At 43.1% G+C, this 16,919-nt stretch overlaps 1 protein-coding gene across 2 annotated transcripts in view; it reads right to left on the bottom strand.

Moving 5' to 3' along the window:
• The window catches only part of GRIN2A (glutamate ionotropic receptor NMDA type subunit 2A), a 296,277-nt gene that overhangs the window by 45,577 nt on the left and 233,781 nt on the right, over positions 1-16,919 (bottom strand). For both annotated transcript variants that reach the window (XM_073362474.1, XM_073362473.1), the window contains exon 10: positions 16,340-16,500. In XM_073362474.1, coding sequence (XP_073218575.1) covers positions 16,340-16,500 — 161 coding nt within the window. The remainder of the gene's footprint in view (positions 1-16,339; positions 16,501-16,919) is intronic.

Genomic DNA, 16,919 nt, shown 5'->3' with positions numbered 1-16,919 from the left:
ATTAAAGCATGTAAGAAAGGATAGGAAACATCACATGAAGTGCTACACAGTCTACTCTGAGTTATCACTCTTTTCACATAGCAGAAATGACGGGGAGTGTGATTAGTTTCATTTTCCTGAAAAGTAGATTAAGGGACCTGTAATGGGGTTGGCACCCACCTCTTGTGAGTGCCCCCATCTGGTTGGGCATGTCTGTGTTCTTTAGTTGTGGTGACCCCTTTCAGTGATTCTCATATGGGTTTTTCAGAGACAGTGCTCTGTCCGAATTACCCTGTCTGCATGTTAACCATCACAAACCCCTTCCAGGGTATACAGTCCACTGGGGACTATCTCAGTACCCCTCTGGTGGTGTCTCTCTTTAGCCCTCTCTGGGCTTTGGTCTTTAAGTAGGCTAGCCCTGGTATGGGGTTGTATCCCCAAGGCTTCCTCCCTGAAGACACTATCTTCCTGCAGCCCTCTCCAGGCTCAGTCCCTACTTGGTCCTAGCAGCCAGCCAGGAGCGTCTCACTTCCCTGGTCCCTGTCCACACTGAGCTGTCCATGGCCCTGCTGCTCTTCAAGGCAGCCAGGCCTACAGTCCTTTCTTCTCCTGATCCAAGCAGCAACTAACTACTTCTCTGTGGCTTCTTTTATATGGCCCTCCTGGGCCCTGATTGGCTGCTTCCCTTGCAGCCACTCTAGCCTGCTCTCCACTGCTCCTTTCCTGGGATGGGTTTGGCAAAAGTCTGAGGCCTCCAGTAGGGGGCCTTTGGGCCTAGTCCATCCAATCACAGGGCCTCAGCTTTCAAAAGTTTGGGGGAAACTGCCACAAAGTTGAGTACAATTTAATCCTTTACAATCTATGCACGCAGTGGCACATCCTATCTTCAGTCCAATGGCCAATTTTTGTTTACTTCAGACAATAATAATAGTGGTAATAGTAAAAAGGAAGAAAATTAGTCCCAATTGAGGTGCAAATCTTTAGGCCGATTAGATTTCAGAAACAGTATTTTAACAAACAGATCTCTGAATAAAGCTTGCTCCTGGAACAGCAAGATTAAGGATAATACCCTTCTAACCCCACACTCATTCAATAATAACTTTCCACCCAGTGCCCAATTTGTGTGACTCAAACTATTCATCAGCTGAGGATAACTCCATTCACTGTGCAGATACATGAATGTGAACTGAGGTTCAAATTCAAGTACAAGAATGCAAATTGAAATTGAAGAACCACAGCCATACAAACCAAACTAAATGAAGTTATTGACTGTGGGAGTTGACTGAACTCACCCGACCAGAAGAAAAAATATTGAGGGGGCTGACCTGCTCCATGGAGTATTGGCACAGAATGACACCTATAAAGTCATTGCTCACATATATGCCCCTTCAGATCTTTTAAAGAAAATGTATTTGGATTTTACATTTATTGTCAAACTAAATAGGCACTGCTCAGGTGTAAATGTGCTTCCTAAGAGGGCAAAGCATCTTTAAGGTGACTGGGTACTTTGCTTAGAGCATCTTGAGTTAGACGTTCCTAGGGCAATTCTAGAGAGATGTCCAAGAGAAGGAATTTCTCCACCAATACAATATCTTGTCAATCACAGGTGAACCTTAAAAGGTCTAGTGATGGGCAGGCAAGTACCCCAAAGTAGGTAGTCTTAGCTAGAATAGTCACAATTCTCAGATCTGCTTTCCTGGATTGACAATATTTGGAGAGCTCTACCTTTCTGGTTCTTCTAATCAGGAAGAACTACATTACTGCACTACAGGGACAGATATTTTCAGAATGTCTTCTTCCAGGTCAGCACAGAACCAGAAAATAAACAGGCATAGAAATGAAAATGAATATATTTGCTTAATGAAAAAAATTATCAGAATTTTTTTGAACTTCAGACAAACTCAGGTCCAGATTCCATTTGAGTTGTAAGCTAAAGTTCAAATAATATAATTTATCTGAATTAATTTGCTTCTCCCTGTCTCATATTTCTACTGAAATTTGGATTATTTTTTACAGATGTAAACGGCAGAAATAGATTCTTAGTCTCTGAAAGTCTCCAATTCATTGCCAGATAAATGGGTTGGCAGCTGATTTGTAAGGATTAAAGACATCCAGAGGCTAGTTAGGTAATGGGATACTCTATGTTTCTTGCACATTTTCCTATAAAACATTGACAGTCAATTATTTGAGGCATCAACTACTCATCCTTTTTGTGCATTCAAATGTTGGGTTTATCAGTATGTAACTTTAACAGCTCATAGAACGAAGATCACCAGGTGCAATAATGTTCTTCTTCACCACACATGGTGCACACCGCCCCCCCCGGGTATTTAGACTCACAAAAATCTCTATGTACTAATCTTCTAACGCCCTGAAGAAATAATGTGCAGTAATTTTCCTGCAAGTTCTTCCTTTACAGAATAGTGTCTTAGGGCATGCACTAAAAAGTCATATAAGGTAGAGTATAACCTGCAACTTAAAAGGTTCTCAAGTATTTTAAGGCATTTTATAGTTATTGCTATGAGCCTGTCACAGAGCACGCCCTTTAAGGGCATCAGCTATCCAGCCTACCTGTGATGGGCTCCACTGAAGGGAGTGAATCAACCCAGGTCCACCTGGGCATAGTTAGCTGTCTAACTAGCTGGAAGGCAGTTAATTAAGCAAGGAGCACCAGAGCCTAATAAAAGGCTTAGGAGAGCTCAGCTATAAAAAGCATCTGAGAAAGAAAGCTCCAGAGAAGGGGTCCTCCTTGGGAGCAGGAACTAGGCACCCCTTGCAGTAAGGCCTGAGGGAGACCCTGAACAAGCAGGAGAAAGACTGCAGGTATTTCCAGGCAGCAGAGAAGCCTGAGGCCTTACAGCAGAAGAAGCTGCTGAGGGAACCAAGAGACTTTTGTTTTGGGACTTAAGTGTTAGCTGGGCTCTGAGGTCAGAGCCTTTAAACCCTTGTACAAGTGCTCATTTCCAGAGGCTTTACCAAAAGGAGATATACTGCTGTAGAGTATTTGGCTTGTCCGTGGCCAGAGATGTTTGACCTCGTTAACAGAAACTGCGGCCAGCGTCACTAAAGCCATGCTCCCTCTCAAGGAGGTGCTCGGGAGGACGCTGTGCCCCTTCTACAGGGCCACACAATGTGCATTAGTATTGCCACTGGACATTGATTTCTGTGCTTTATAACACTAGCCCTGTGGCTGGTAATATCTGGCGCAAGATAAAAGACAACCAGTAATGGAATTTCTTTCAGACAGACCAAAAATCTGACAAGAGCTTCCCACAGTCTCAGCCAACTGCTTGTAAAGATAATGAACAAGAAAAGTGCAACACCTCTCTTTTGTCTCCTGACTCACCATTTTATCTGCAACCATTCCATCACTCTGGAAAATAGAAAAGTCAGAAGTTCCCGTGGATTTGTTTGCACTTCAAGTACAATAGTTTAATTCCAAGCCTATACAATCTTGAAATCTCCGAACATACAATAACTCTGTGAAGCAACAATGCAGAAAAACAAACGCCTCCAAATTAATAGAATTATGGAAGTTAACTGATGGAAAAAGCCAATTCTGGCACCCCAACCATCTCCCTGTGGACACAGGACTGATCCCTATATTTTTCTACTGCTTGGACCGCTGTAAGGGTAGACATGTCGCAGTCTGCATATTTTTAAAGTTTAAGTGGAAATAGCAAACTAACTGTTTCACTCTTCCAAATGATGTGTGATGAACTGGAGTGTCAGGTACAAAAGTGGATTTGAAAATGGATGGAATATTGAGCATTCCAAGACATTCAGACATGACACTTTGAAAAAGAAAATCTTAGGTTCCAATGTGTTAAGAACTTCAAATACCTATTAACGTGCTATACTTTTAATGAAGTGTTAAGAATATGAATGGGACAAGGATTCAGCCATTTAAAAAAACATTTATTTTAGGTAGCTTCTTTTACTCTATTTCAATTCTATTTTGACACTTCACAAGACACAAAAAGGAGTAAGTTTGGTAGTGCTAGGGTAGAAAGAGGAAGTGAGAAGAACAGAGTCACAGGGCAAGTGTCTCTTGGGAAAATCAGTCACTCAAGGGAGAGATTTCTGTTTTTTTGGATGAGATTAGGACACTATTATTTGAAGGTATGCAGGAATGTAATAAATTAGACAAAATTCAAACAAATTTGGCTAAACAAAAGTTAGAGGGACTGGATGGCCCAGGGCAGTGTTTCTCAACCAATGGGCAGGCCATGAAAGGCAAACAGGAAAATTCTGAGGCATTAAATATGTCATTCTAATCTAAAGCAAAGCAAATCTCACATCCCTATACACCCTAGCCCTTTCAGGTCTCTTTCAACACTCTCTCTCTCAACTATGCTTTCCCTGCTAGAGGGTGTTACCCTCCAGGTAATGGTTAAAATGCTTTGGAGAGGGAGCTAGAACTGCTTCTGGCCATTTTGTATCTGTTAGTGGATAACTGGAGTCTGCAAAACTGTGAACGGGACATATTTCAAAAACATAATATAAAGCCAAAGATAGCGAACAAACAAGGACTTTCAGGGATTATTTGAGCATCTGCAGTTTTGCCCAGCCCTATTTATGTTAAACATTATTTGATTTTGGATCAATATTTTCACATTGTTGTTTTCACATGGGAAAACATCTCTTTCAAGTCATTCCCACTCAGCTTGTTCTCAGTTGTCTGTTTATGATGTAGTTTTCTATTTGGCATCATGACAAAATAATTTATCTGCCAGTAAAAAATTTTAAACAAACAAATATTCGAATGACACCGTTGAAGTACCCTACTAACTTGAAACATGTCTGAAAAGTGATAGCGTCTAACTTCAGAGATTTTTAATGCCTAATAATAAATTGTGGACTGTACCTTCCAAAGGTCTTGCATTACAAAGGAGCTAAAATTACATTTCAAAGCTGATCCTTAGTCTGTTAACAGCTACAGACTAGGCCATTAAACTGGATGTGTGCAAATTGACAAACATTGCATCCTTAAATAGAAGGCAGCTTCCCTCCTGTGCAAACCTCTGCATCAGCCTAGCTGCTTAACAGCTAGCACCTGGATATCTAGCCACATCAATTATTGCTACTAAGCACAGATGGATTTACATGTTGCTGTGGGGGTAGCAGATTGTCTATAAGGGGACTATTGGCTCATGGAGCACAAAGGACTCCTGTAACTGTAGCCTACATAAAATAAAATATATTGACAACTTAATCCAGTCAATGAATCTCTCAATTAAATGGGCCTGCCACAGTTCTGATCTATCAGCTGAAGAAGCCATCTCTTTCTGTAAGATAAGACAGACACTGTGACCACCCTTCTTCAAGCAACATCCATGTGCGATAGAAAAGTACATGAGAAAAGTGACAAAGAAAAACAAGGTGCTCAATTAGTAAGTGTGTGTTTGTGTGAGTGAGATGTATTCTAATTGATTTCTATGTCAAGAAGAGATTTCCCTAATTAAGGCTTCTGGTTTAAGCCATTAGCCGTAAAAAGCCCTATTGAAATTCAGGTGTAGACATGCTTGGACAAAGGCCTAAGCCAGGAAAATAAATACATCTCTCCTGCTGCTCCCAATCTCCAAGTCTCCGCCCCTTCTGTCATTTTCATATCTCAGTGATGCACAGGAGAGCTGTGCATGGGGAAATGGTTATACGCAGATTCAAAAACTACTAACAGTAGTAACAAATACCAGAGAACCAAAAATAAAAAATTGCCCATCTCAAATTTGTTTTGTTTGCAGAGAGATACCTCCTCTTTACCTACCCCTTCCTAAAAAAAATAAAGCAAACAAAAATTGGAACACAGGTTGCAAACATAACACAAACGGCTGGTTATTTCTTGTTCAAGGAATTTTTCTGGTTTTGATCGACATGTACTCTAATGATACGAAGGGCCCTAAAAGTTTAAACTGGTTAACACAGCACTGGTCCCCTTGATCACTGCAACTCATGGAGCTCACTGTTTGATGCCTATAGATGCACACACTACGGCGATGGCAGGGCTCTGTTGCTATGCGGAAGCTATCAGGCCAGGCCTGCTGACTGACCCTTCATTTGCACTATCCTCTCTCAAGCTCTTCAAATACATGACAAACCTGAGCGGAGGTGGTGTGGAGTCAGCACAAGTGAAAGTCAATTTCAGCCTTTGAAATCGCAAAGGTGAGATGAAAATCAGAGGATTCCTGAAGGAAATTGGGAGCATAGAAGACTTCAGCCAGTATAGATGCCTCCTAATATGCAGAAGGATGGCTTAAAAAGGACTTGCAATGTTTTCGCCTTCCCTTGAACATACATGTGGAGGACGAGTTACAGAAGTGGCTGATCAGAAGAGAGTCTGGCTATGTCTACACATCTCATCGAGATAGCATGCGAAAGATAGTAGTATACTACTACTGCAACGGTAGCACGGGCAGTGGTGAGTGGTGGTACAGGCTAGCTGTCCTAAGTACGTACCCATGGGATCCAGGCAAGTTTGTACTTGGGGCTGCCAGCTCATGCAGTCACTCACTGCTGCCCATGTTACCATGGCTATGCCTTTTTTAGCATGCTAACTCAATGAGAGATACCACAAGTGTTTCTACACGAGCTGGGAATCACATCCCGTCCTCCAAGTGTAGATGCAGTCAGTGTTGAAAGATTGTTTTGGGAGCACCAGGTTCCACATCAAAAGTCATAGGACTAGGTTGTCGAGTATCAGGGGGTAGCCGTGTTAGTCTGTATCCACAAAAGCAACAAGGAGGCCGGTGGCACCTTAAAGACTAACAGATTTATTTGGGTATAAGCTTTCGTGGGTAAAAAACCCACTTCTTCATGCAGAAGATGCCTCTAAAGAAGTGGGTTTTTTACCCACAAATGCTTATGCCCAAATAAATCTGTTAGTCTTTAAGGTGCCAATGGACTCCTCATTGTTTTTATAGGACTAGGTTGAACTCCAGGCTCAGGAGTTTTCTGTTCACATTCTGCTCATAACTTACTTTGTACTTACTTTTTGTAAGCACTATCCTTTGAAGAAAAGCCCTTGCTGACTGAAACTGGGATTCTGCTGGGTCATTCTGCCAGCCTGCATATCTCGAATTGCTCTAAACCCTAAGAGGGGTCTTCTCTGCTTTAACTGAAACTTGCACATGTTTATTCCACTGGCTTGACTAGCTTTGTCACAGCTCTTGGTACAGTTTGCTATGTTGTTGTCAAGATTCCTCCCCCACTCTGAACTCTAGGGTACAGATGCGGGGACCTGCATGAAAGACCCCCTAAGCTTATTCTTACCAGCTTAGGTTAAAAACTTCCCCAAGGTACAAACTTTGCCTTGTCCGTGAACTGTATGCTGCCACCACCAAGCATGTTAAACAAACCAAGCATGTTAAACAAACCTTACACCCCCCTTTCCTGGGGAAGGCTTGATAATAATCCTCACCAATTTGTACAGGTGAACACATACCCAAACCCTTGGATCTTAAGAACAATGAAAAATCGATCAGGTTCTTAAAAGAAGAATTTTATTTAAAGAAAAGGTAAAAGAATCACCTCTGAAAAATGAGGATGGTAAATACCTTACAGGGTAATCAGATTCAAAACAGAGAGAATCCCTCTAGGCAAAACCTTAAGTTACAAAAAGACACAAAAACAGGAATATACATTCCATTCAGCACAGCTTATTTTACCAGCCATTAAACAAAAGGAAATCTAACGCATTTCTAGCTAGATTACTTACTAACTGTAAGCGGGGGAATAGTCCTGCTATTGTGGGGAACTTTCCTGGCTTCTGCACTACCCTGGTGAAGTGGGCTAGCGAAAGGATCTGAGTCCTTGCTCCCACTTCCTTTACCCAGTGGCCTCCCTGCCCTTGAGGACTCCCCTTCCACTCTCCTATCTGGCAGAGTCCTTGTAACCCCAACAAGGCTGGGCCCAGGATTCCTGGGGGGCTCGACCCTCAACCCTGCTGTGGTCACCTAGGACAGGGGCTAGGGTGTCCCCACTCCAGGATACTCTCTCTGCGCTGGGCACTTCCCTGACCCACTGACCATTACGTACAAGTTAAAGCAAATGCAAGTTATTTAATCAACAATTAATTTTAAAAAGAATAAGGAAAAATGGGAAAGGTTAAAGGAAACACATCAACCCGCTCTATGGCAGGGAACATCACAAACAGTGTCTCTGGAAAGTCAGGGCACTTCGCAGTCTGTTCATTGTAAGTCCCAGGCCTTCTTCTCAGGCCCCGGCTGTGCTGCAGGGATGCTGTGGGTTGGACACTCACTCTGGTGGTGGCCACACGCTCTCAGGCTTTAAGTGGTAGGACCCTTCTTTCCAGGGTCGCCCCCGCCTTGTCGGGGTTATGATCCAAGCCTGGCCTGCAGAGCCTATTGGCGTCTCCCTGTGCTGGGCCCGCTGCCCAGGGGCCCCAGCTGCTCGCCGCACCCAGCTGCAGACTGCTCCAGTCCCAGCTGCACCACTCTGTCCCTGCACTGGTGCTGCTGCTCTGCCTCCAGCTCCCTGGGCTGCTTCTTCAGCCCCTCTGCCTCTGGTTGCTGCAGCTCTGCTCCCAGGACAGGTCTGCTCTGCAGGCTGCTTCTGTGACTCTGCTCCCAGCACTGACCTGCTTCCCGGGCTGCTTTTCTGGCCCCTCTGGCTCCGGTTGCTGCAGCTCTCCTCCCAGGGCAAGTCTGCTCTATCTGAGCTGTGCCTCTGGCTTTGGGCCTGCAGCTCTGCTCCCAGGACAGGGTCTGCTCTCTCTGGGCTGCTTTTCTGGTCCCTCTGGATCTGGCACAGCTCTGCTCCCCAGCTCAGCTTGGGCCCCTGCTTTCTCCTCAGCTCAACCCCACTCTGTCTGACGCAGGCAAATCCAGCTCACACGGAAGACGGGACCTCCCTGGCCTCCTGACTCCCTGATTAGCCTGCCCACGCTGTCATTCAGGCTGACCTGGAGCATTGGCCTCTCCCCATTGTTCCTGGGGACTGTCAGTCTCAGGGTCCTGATTCCCCATTGACCCTTCCCCTTTGAGTACTCGGAGCTAGCAACTAAAACACCCCCACTGAATGTTAGTAAGGGGGCAACAGTCCCCTTACATAACTAACAAAAGTTCTGAGACTGCATTCCTGATCTGTTCCTGGCAAAAGTATCACCCAGATAGATCCTTTGTTTCCCCACCCTCCCGATTTGAAAATACGTTGTCTCCTCATTGGTCATTTTGGTCAGGTGCCAGCGAGGTTATCTTAGCTTCTTAACCCTTTACAGGTGACAGGGTTTTGCCTCTGGCCAGGGGGGATTTTATAGCACTGTATACAGAAAGGTGGTTACCCTTCTCTTTATATTTATGACAGTTGTACTTCAGGGTAAGGAGGTTTCCAGAGAAATGGAGTTCAGGTGGGGGGAGATTAAGAAAACCATCATAATCAGTCATTCCATGGCAACCATCCTACACGTCCCCAGGTCATTTGTGGCAAAGGAAACAACTAGTGTTCAGTATATGAGATAGATAATGAAGAGAGATTTCTTTTGGATTCTAATATCTAACAAATAGCACAAAGCAAAGTGGATGAAAAGAAAAACTAATTTGGTGTTTGTACATTATTAACAAAGACTGTGGTGACACAAAGGGAAATTCCCAATTACAGTAACAATGTTCTCCTGAGTGAAGTACATAAGAGTCACAGTCTGGAAGTATACAACAGCAGAATTTTAAATAACTATTGTGAACCTTGCAGTATCAAAATATAGAAAAGGAATTACCAACTTAGGTCTCTTTAAACTCATCTGTCTGGGTCCTAGTCCTCCAGTCTCTTTAGCATTCCTTTCTCTCCAAATCTTTTTGAATAGGCACCTCACAGAGACTGCCCCAGAGTACTACTATTTTCCTGCAAACACCATTCCCAGTGTAGCTGGTTCCATTACTGCAGCCTTAGGCCTGAATCTGATTTTATACCAGTTTTCCACTGATGTGTCTCCACTGAACTAAATCAAGTTATTCATGATTTACACCCATGTAAACAAGGATAGACTTGTGCCCTGTATATCTACAGTGACAAATACATTGAATTTCTACTCATTTTTTCATTTTGTATTGAGTAAGTGGAATGACATCTGGGATGTAGTCTCTTCAGATCCAGCATTTAATTACTTGTTTATTGGAGGCTTGCAGTCATGCTACTTGTCCATGCTATGAAAATTACTCTAATCAAGTTCCAAGTAGTAATTACAGGAGGGCTGATAGAGATAATAAACATTTTTTCTGTGTAAATCGGATCTCACGTTGAACCTCAATCCTAAATCTGATCCTCCATCCAGTGAGTGAGCACTACAGTCAATTAACTATCCTGAGACCTGATTCTAAACCAATACCAGTCAGCTCAAGTACCACAATAGGTGTTTTTGCAATTACTTTTTAAAAGCTTTGTTTTCTGGCTCTTCCAGCCCTTGTCGCGTCCCTGATGGTGGAAAAAAGACTAGATTCAGTTGTAGCAAACACAAAGTGGATTTTTTAAAAATTCAGGATACTGTGTGCCCACATACATACACACGTACTACAACACTCCTGGCCTCTCTCATTTACAGATGGTGTGTGTACTGCAGTGTTGCCACACAAAGCCCTGGACAAGGTTAATGGAATGGGCTGCGGACTACAATATACACCTGAGTGTCATGGATGCCCAGACCAATAGTTTTCACTGTCCAAATTAGAGATCAGGACCAACACCCTGTGGAGTCTATTTTTCATAACTATTGTAGAGGACTGCAAAGTAGCAAACCTCTTTTGTTTTCTTATAATTCATTTTAAAATGAATGAAGGACTAGCATCTCCGTTTTGTAAAAATCTACTGAAGTTAATGGAGTGACAGTGGAGCAGAACTGGTGTACTAGAGAACCATCCCTTAGTATTTTGCAGGTCTTTTCTAGTCTATCATCCTTTATTGATTAATAAACAAAATTATTAATGCAGAAAAATAAATTTATAGTATTCTGTGTATCTGGAATTCTATGTCTGCTTCCTCCTTTGCATCAGTCTCTGACCTGCAGCAGTTTACTTTAATAACCTAATATATCAAACACCACTTACATGATTAGCCTCACGTCTTGCTATAATATCTGGTATTAAAGTAGGAGTTGAGCCAAATTGACTAGAAAATAAAAGTATCACAGAAATGCTGGCGGTTTGGGGGGAATTTTCCACAGACTTCTGTTGTCACCAAGAACATTTACTATTTTGTATGCTGCTTTAAGACAGAAAATTCCAGTGAGGCAGATTAGAGCAGTGACATGTTATCTTCCAGGATAAAGTGAGATTGTATTTCTCCTGCAATCACTCATGTTGTCACTTCCAATTGCCAATGCTTCTAAAGGAGAGATGGACTTTCAGCTACCATAATAATAAGAGAGAATAATGAGAAATAAGAGTAAGGAAAATCTCCTGGCATAGGTGCTGGAACTAGGGGTGCTGTCACAGCCCCTGGCTTGAAGTGGTTTTCATTATATACAGGATTTACAGTTTGGTTCAATGGCTCTTAACACCCCCACTATAAAAATTGTTCCAGCCCTCTTGGCTCATGTTGTGGGACACCTGCTGAGAAGATAAAGGGGCTGCACACTGTGTGGTAGGATTGGGTCCCAAAGGCTAGCATATGATTCATCATAGCATCCCACTCAGCATGCAGGTACAAGAGGCACCCAGAACAGCTAATGTCCCAATACATATTCTAGATCATGCCAGGATGATAATTCAAAGTCAGTCACAGTGCCTAGGTTAATAATTTCCTACTGAACTATCACATTATTCTTTATATCTGTAGAAGTGGTAGTGACATTTTGTATGCCCAAAGACTGAAAACTGAAACTGAAAAAAAAAAAACCCTCGCACCCTTGTTCAAATAGCTACATACCTATAGACAACACCCAACCAGCAAATAGCATAAGGTCTGCTGCCTGCTTGATACAAAAATACATGGTATTTAAATGTCTTATTTTGCATCAAGCACAAGGAAATGGGAACAACTTTCAGGCACAGAGAGGGAGGGACAGTTGTTGCATGAGGAAATTGGCTTGCTACCTGGCCAGAAATGTCAGTACCAAAACAACATGAACACTGTTTTATGGTATTTCTAATAGCAATGGTCAAAGTTCAAATGATTTGGAAGTTCTGGTCACAAAAGTATACAAAAAAGCTGATGCTGATTCAAAGCCAATGTGAACCTTCAGAGTCTGAAAAAAACAAACTGATATCTCACAAGAGGCCACTTTCTAGTCTGATTTCTATGTGGGCCAAAAATACCACACCATTGTTGTTAGATACGTATTGAGTACTAAGTATTCATTACTATATTAAGGGAGACCAGACTCCTGCCCCAAGGAGCTTTCCATACTAATTAGACACTGACAATACAATACAAATATAGGGACAAGAAAGAAAGAAAGAAACTGAGCATTAAACCTTCAAGCAGTTACTGCTTTTAGCTCTGGGGGCCCCTGGCTTCAGTCCCTGGTTTGCTGGCCAAGGGGAATGTCATCCCACAACACATAGTCCACATTGCCAGGGTAAAGAAGAAAAGCTGAAAGGAATGGAGTGTGATGAAGGTAAGAGATAGATTGGAGAGGAGGAGTATGAAGAAAAGAGCCCGTGAACTTGGCCAGGAGGTATTCACTGGTGACCTGAATGACAGTGGTTTCAGTGGAAAGGAGTAAAACTGGACTGCACAGGAATTAAAACAGTAATGAGGGCATGAAGGCCATGAAAATAGACAGCATGCTAAATAAAATGGCAGACAAAGGGGCAGAGAGAGATGGGGCAGTTGCAGAAAAGGCTTGAGCTAGCAATGGCTGAGAAAAAAACAGATGAGTTCAGCAAAAAAATCAATCAAATTGACCTTTTAGTTCTCAGGACGAATAGTCTAGGGTATGAAAAGTTTGGCTGTTTTCTTTTTGTATTTGTGTGCTGTAAACCTACTGTGACTGTAAACTGTAGGTTTTGTTTTGACATTGTATTTAATAAACATGAACATAAAGAGGAGTTCAGATGGGAAGCAACAGAAGCCAGTAAACAAGAGGGAATGGAGTCACAGGGGCAGGTCAGTTCACGGAGATTGAGCCATCTCTATACTGAGTATGTAACAGCAGAGATGTGGTAACAGAGGACCTCCTGACTACAGGTGACACAAGTGACATAAATATAACTCAAGAACATAACGGGAAGCAACTGATGTGCTGGCTGGGTGCAATACAGCGTGCTGTAGTAACAGAGTGAGTGTCCACAATCATAACACTGATTTGGACCCTCTGCAGCTTTTGTTCTGCAGAGTCTCAGGGGAAATAATATCCAACCCCTTCTGACTGTGGTGCTATAATCCTGCTGGTGTGATAGATACTAGGATATAATCAAAGAAAAAGTGACACTTTTGTAGTCTGAAACTTCAGCAGCTGATGGTGTATTTTCACTTGCCTTTTAATCCTTCCTTAGATGCCATGAGACAAAACACTAAAGAACTAAGCTGTATGTAACAGTTGTCTTATACTGATCTGGAAAATACTGTACATGGCAGGTTATTTGCACCATCTGCTGCAAAAGTGTCACTCAAGGGAAGCAGGGTAGACACCTAGGAATGTCCAGGTTGAGAAATCACTTAGAGGAGGAAAAGAAACTCCTGCGGGAAAAATCTATGAAAATGAATAGTTTATGCTGTCAAGAGGATTAAATCTTGCAGGGAGGAGGAACAGCTGGTGCAACAGGAATCAGTTTTGAGTTTTAGTGGGTATTCAGAATTCCCTTGCAACCAGCCAACTGCCTTCACACACCATCACCTGAATGGTGTTTTATTTGTGTTTCACAGCAACGTCTTAGAGTCTTTTATAGTGCAAGCAGCTGGAGCAAAAACGACACTGTGTAAAATGTGTACAACCTTCCCCCTCCCCCCCGCAAGTACACACAACAACCCAAATACACAATCTTTGGCCAAGAGAAAGACTTTTGCTGAGTGTAGCTACCTTCAGGAAGTTTCATACAGCAAGCAGTCAGTCTCAGCTGTCCAATCATGATTCACAACACACATATAAACTAGCAAACATATAACTTGCACTGGTTAGACATAAGCAGCAGTGCTGCCTTCAGTTTTGATATTTTAAAAAGACATTGACAAATTGGAAACAGTTCAGAAAAGAGCAATAAAAATTATAAAAGTTTATAGGACAGGACCTAGAGTACAAGTAAAGGCTAAGAGAGACTTGAGCATCTGGACATAAGAAGAGACATAACACAACTGTCTACCAGTACACAAAGAAGATGTATATTAAAATGATAGGCACCTGTTATTCTGATTGGACAACGAGGCCCAAACAAAAGTAACAGGTTAAAACAGTAGCAGGAAAATTAGCTTCCATACTAACTTTAAATACTTATAAGAAAAGATATGCATTAGAATAAGATGTGAGATTGCCACTGGTGGAAATATACTGCCACTTAATTCAATCTTTGGCTAACCTGAACCTCTCGTTTGATTAATACATTTGGAATCGAATCATTAATAAAAGCGAACAATCTCCATCTTCTACTATACTTAATTTTGATAGTTTTAATCAGGTTTTAGAAAGAAAATGTCAAATTCTGAAGATGACCCATACATTTATAAAAAATGATCACAACTAATGTTGTGTTGTTCAGAAGTTGCTACTGTAGCAATATGCACTGGTATGTGATATGCAAGCAGTGAGACACACCTGTAGGGGGCAAATGGATGGAGATCAACCTTTCTTTCAAAGAGGAAAAGACTTGTTCAAAGACAGGAAGGCAGTGTACAGTGTTTACATCTGTGATGGGGTGTGCATACCCTGCACTGGACAAGAGGGGGTTAACCCCACACTATGGGCGGTGGAAGTCTGGCCCCCCAGACGTGCTGGACACACCCCAACTACTGCCTCGGTATAAAAGGGAGCAACCCAGCTCATTCTAGGCTGCCTGCCGGAGGGGAAGGACCTTGGGTTGATGCGCCAGCCAAAGAGCCATCACAGCCTTTGCCTGCAGGAACTGGAGACCCTAAGAGCCAGACTGGAGGGCTGCGGCTGATGGAGCCGCAGGGAATCACCCATGTTGAGGAGCCCAGGAACCCCAATGCTCAATGGACTACAATGCCTGGAAACGTGGTAGGAAGTGACCCAGAGAGGATGTGCAAGAGGTACCTCCCACCTGAGTGAAGTAAGCATGTTTCAGTGGGAGTCCCCACTGACCCAATGGCAGAGGACTCTGCCACCGTCATGGCCCTGGGTCGAGGCTCGGTAGAGTTGGGTGGGCCTGGGCCTCTCTGCTTGGGCTGTCACCCTCCCCACCAGTGGCAGCCCCTTCCTCCTGCCTGGATACTGGCCATTGGGCCTCACTTCCCTGTACCTAGGGACTGCGAAATTGACTCCGACCATTGGATCGCACTGAAAAGCTGTTATATGGACCGAAAGCTGTTATATGGACCCTGGCTGCTAGGCCATATTGTCCTACACCTGAGGGCAGTCATATCAACTTTAGCCAGTAGACCACACTGCCCTGAACATAAGGACTGCTGGCAGTGACTCTGGCCACTTTCGGCCAAGAGGCTGTCAGGGAGACTGTAACGGCAGTGGTATCACAACCCTGCCCCGAAACGGGGACAGGGTGTGCATACCCCGCAACAACATCTAAGTTAAGGTATTTACGGAATAAGGACATTGATGCTGTTACAACGTTGGCAGAAGAATTAGGCAACATTTGCAGTCCATCCCATCCCAATAGATTTTACGAAGAACAAAATCAAACGGTTTGTGTCTGTGAGAATGCACAATGCTAGGTCATCAGCAATAAGAAAAGGAACATTTAAAAGGTATAGACTGGCTAGAAGAGGGGGCGGTTGCCATTTGCAAAATGGCCACTTTAAGGTTGTACCTTCTTGGCTTTGCCAAACTTCAAAAGCTAGTTCCAGAACGGTAGCAAGGGGAGAGGGGAGGGTTTCCTATAAGAGGGCAAACCCTGCCATGGGGGGGGAGGGAGAGAGTAGAGAACAGATTGTCACAAATCATGCTTCTTCGGTGTTGGGCATATTACCAATATATTATGGTTTGGGTTTTCATATTGATTTGTACTTTTTTTCTTCTCAATTTGAGATATTTTAATTCCACATTTTGAACCTACCACATGTTTGGTATCACAGCCTCCAACATGATTAAAATGGCACACATATTATGTGCAGACAGCTTTTGCTCCCCTGTGGTTACAAAGTCCATCGCTGAGAAGAAGAACCATTCAACCAGAACCAAGGCTTGGTATCTGACAGGCACTTATCATTATAAGTGTGGATCAATATTCCTCAGTTTCTGGAAAGCCTGCAGCTTTCATTAAAATAAATGAAAAATGCTTACCCAGTTTTCAAGCTGACCAATGCATCCTCAACGCCTTTCTGATTATACTTTGTCATATAGAGGTGCATATCTGGGTAGTTGTTTCTGATGTTTCTCTCTGTGCTCCCATTTGGAACGGTTCCAAATCGAAATGGGGGTGAATAGTCATATGGCCTCTGAAACTAGAGAGAAGGAAAGAAAAACGCAAAAGAGACATGTAAACGCATGGTCTAGGTGAAACAACTCTATCAGATTGATCTCCTGTTAAATAATTTGCATAGACGGCCTGAGTTTTGTCCAGCTAAAAGCTCCACATCACCTGCTTCAAGGACAACTTGTGTTTCCACCATGCTGGACTGACGGAAAAGCCCCTCTTGTCGCTTGTGGAGCTGTATGAAAATGTTCACACCCAAAGTGACATCAGTGCATTTCTGACATTCTATATTGCTCCCTCACAGCCTCCAGGATGCCTTGTGATGGCAGCTGAGTTGACCACAGGAGGCTTGAGACACTGGAACCAGGAGGATGTCCGTCCCTTGAAAACCAGTCCCTCCCTCAAAAACCAAAAGCTAAAAAAAAGAGCAAGCACTGCAGTGGGGAT

Source organism: Lepidochelys kempii, chromosome 10 (genome assembly GCF_965140265.1).
Source record: "Lepidochelys kempii isolate rLepKem1 chromosome 10, rLepKem1.hap2, whole genome shotgun sequence".
In the NCBI taxonomy this organism is placed as follows: Eukaryota; Metazoa; Chordata; order Testudines; family Cheloniidae; genus Lepidochelys; species Lepidochelys kempii.
Note: the sequence above shows the minus strand (reverse complement) of the source record. Positions and strands in the feature narration are given on the sequence as shown.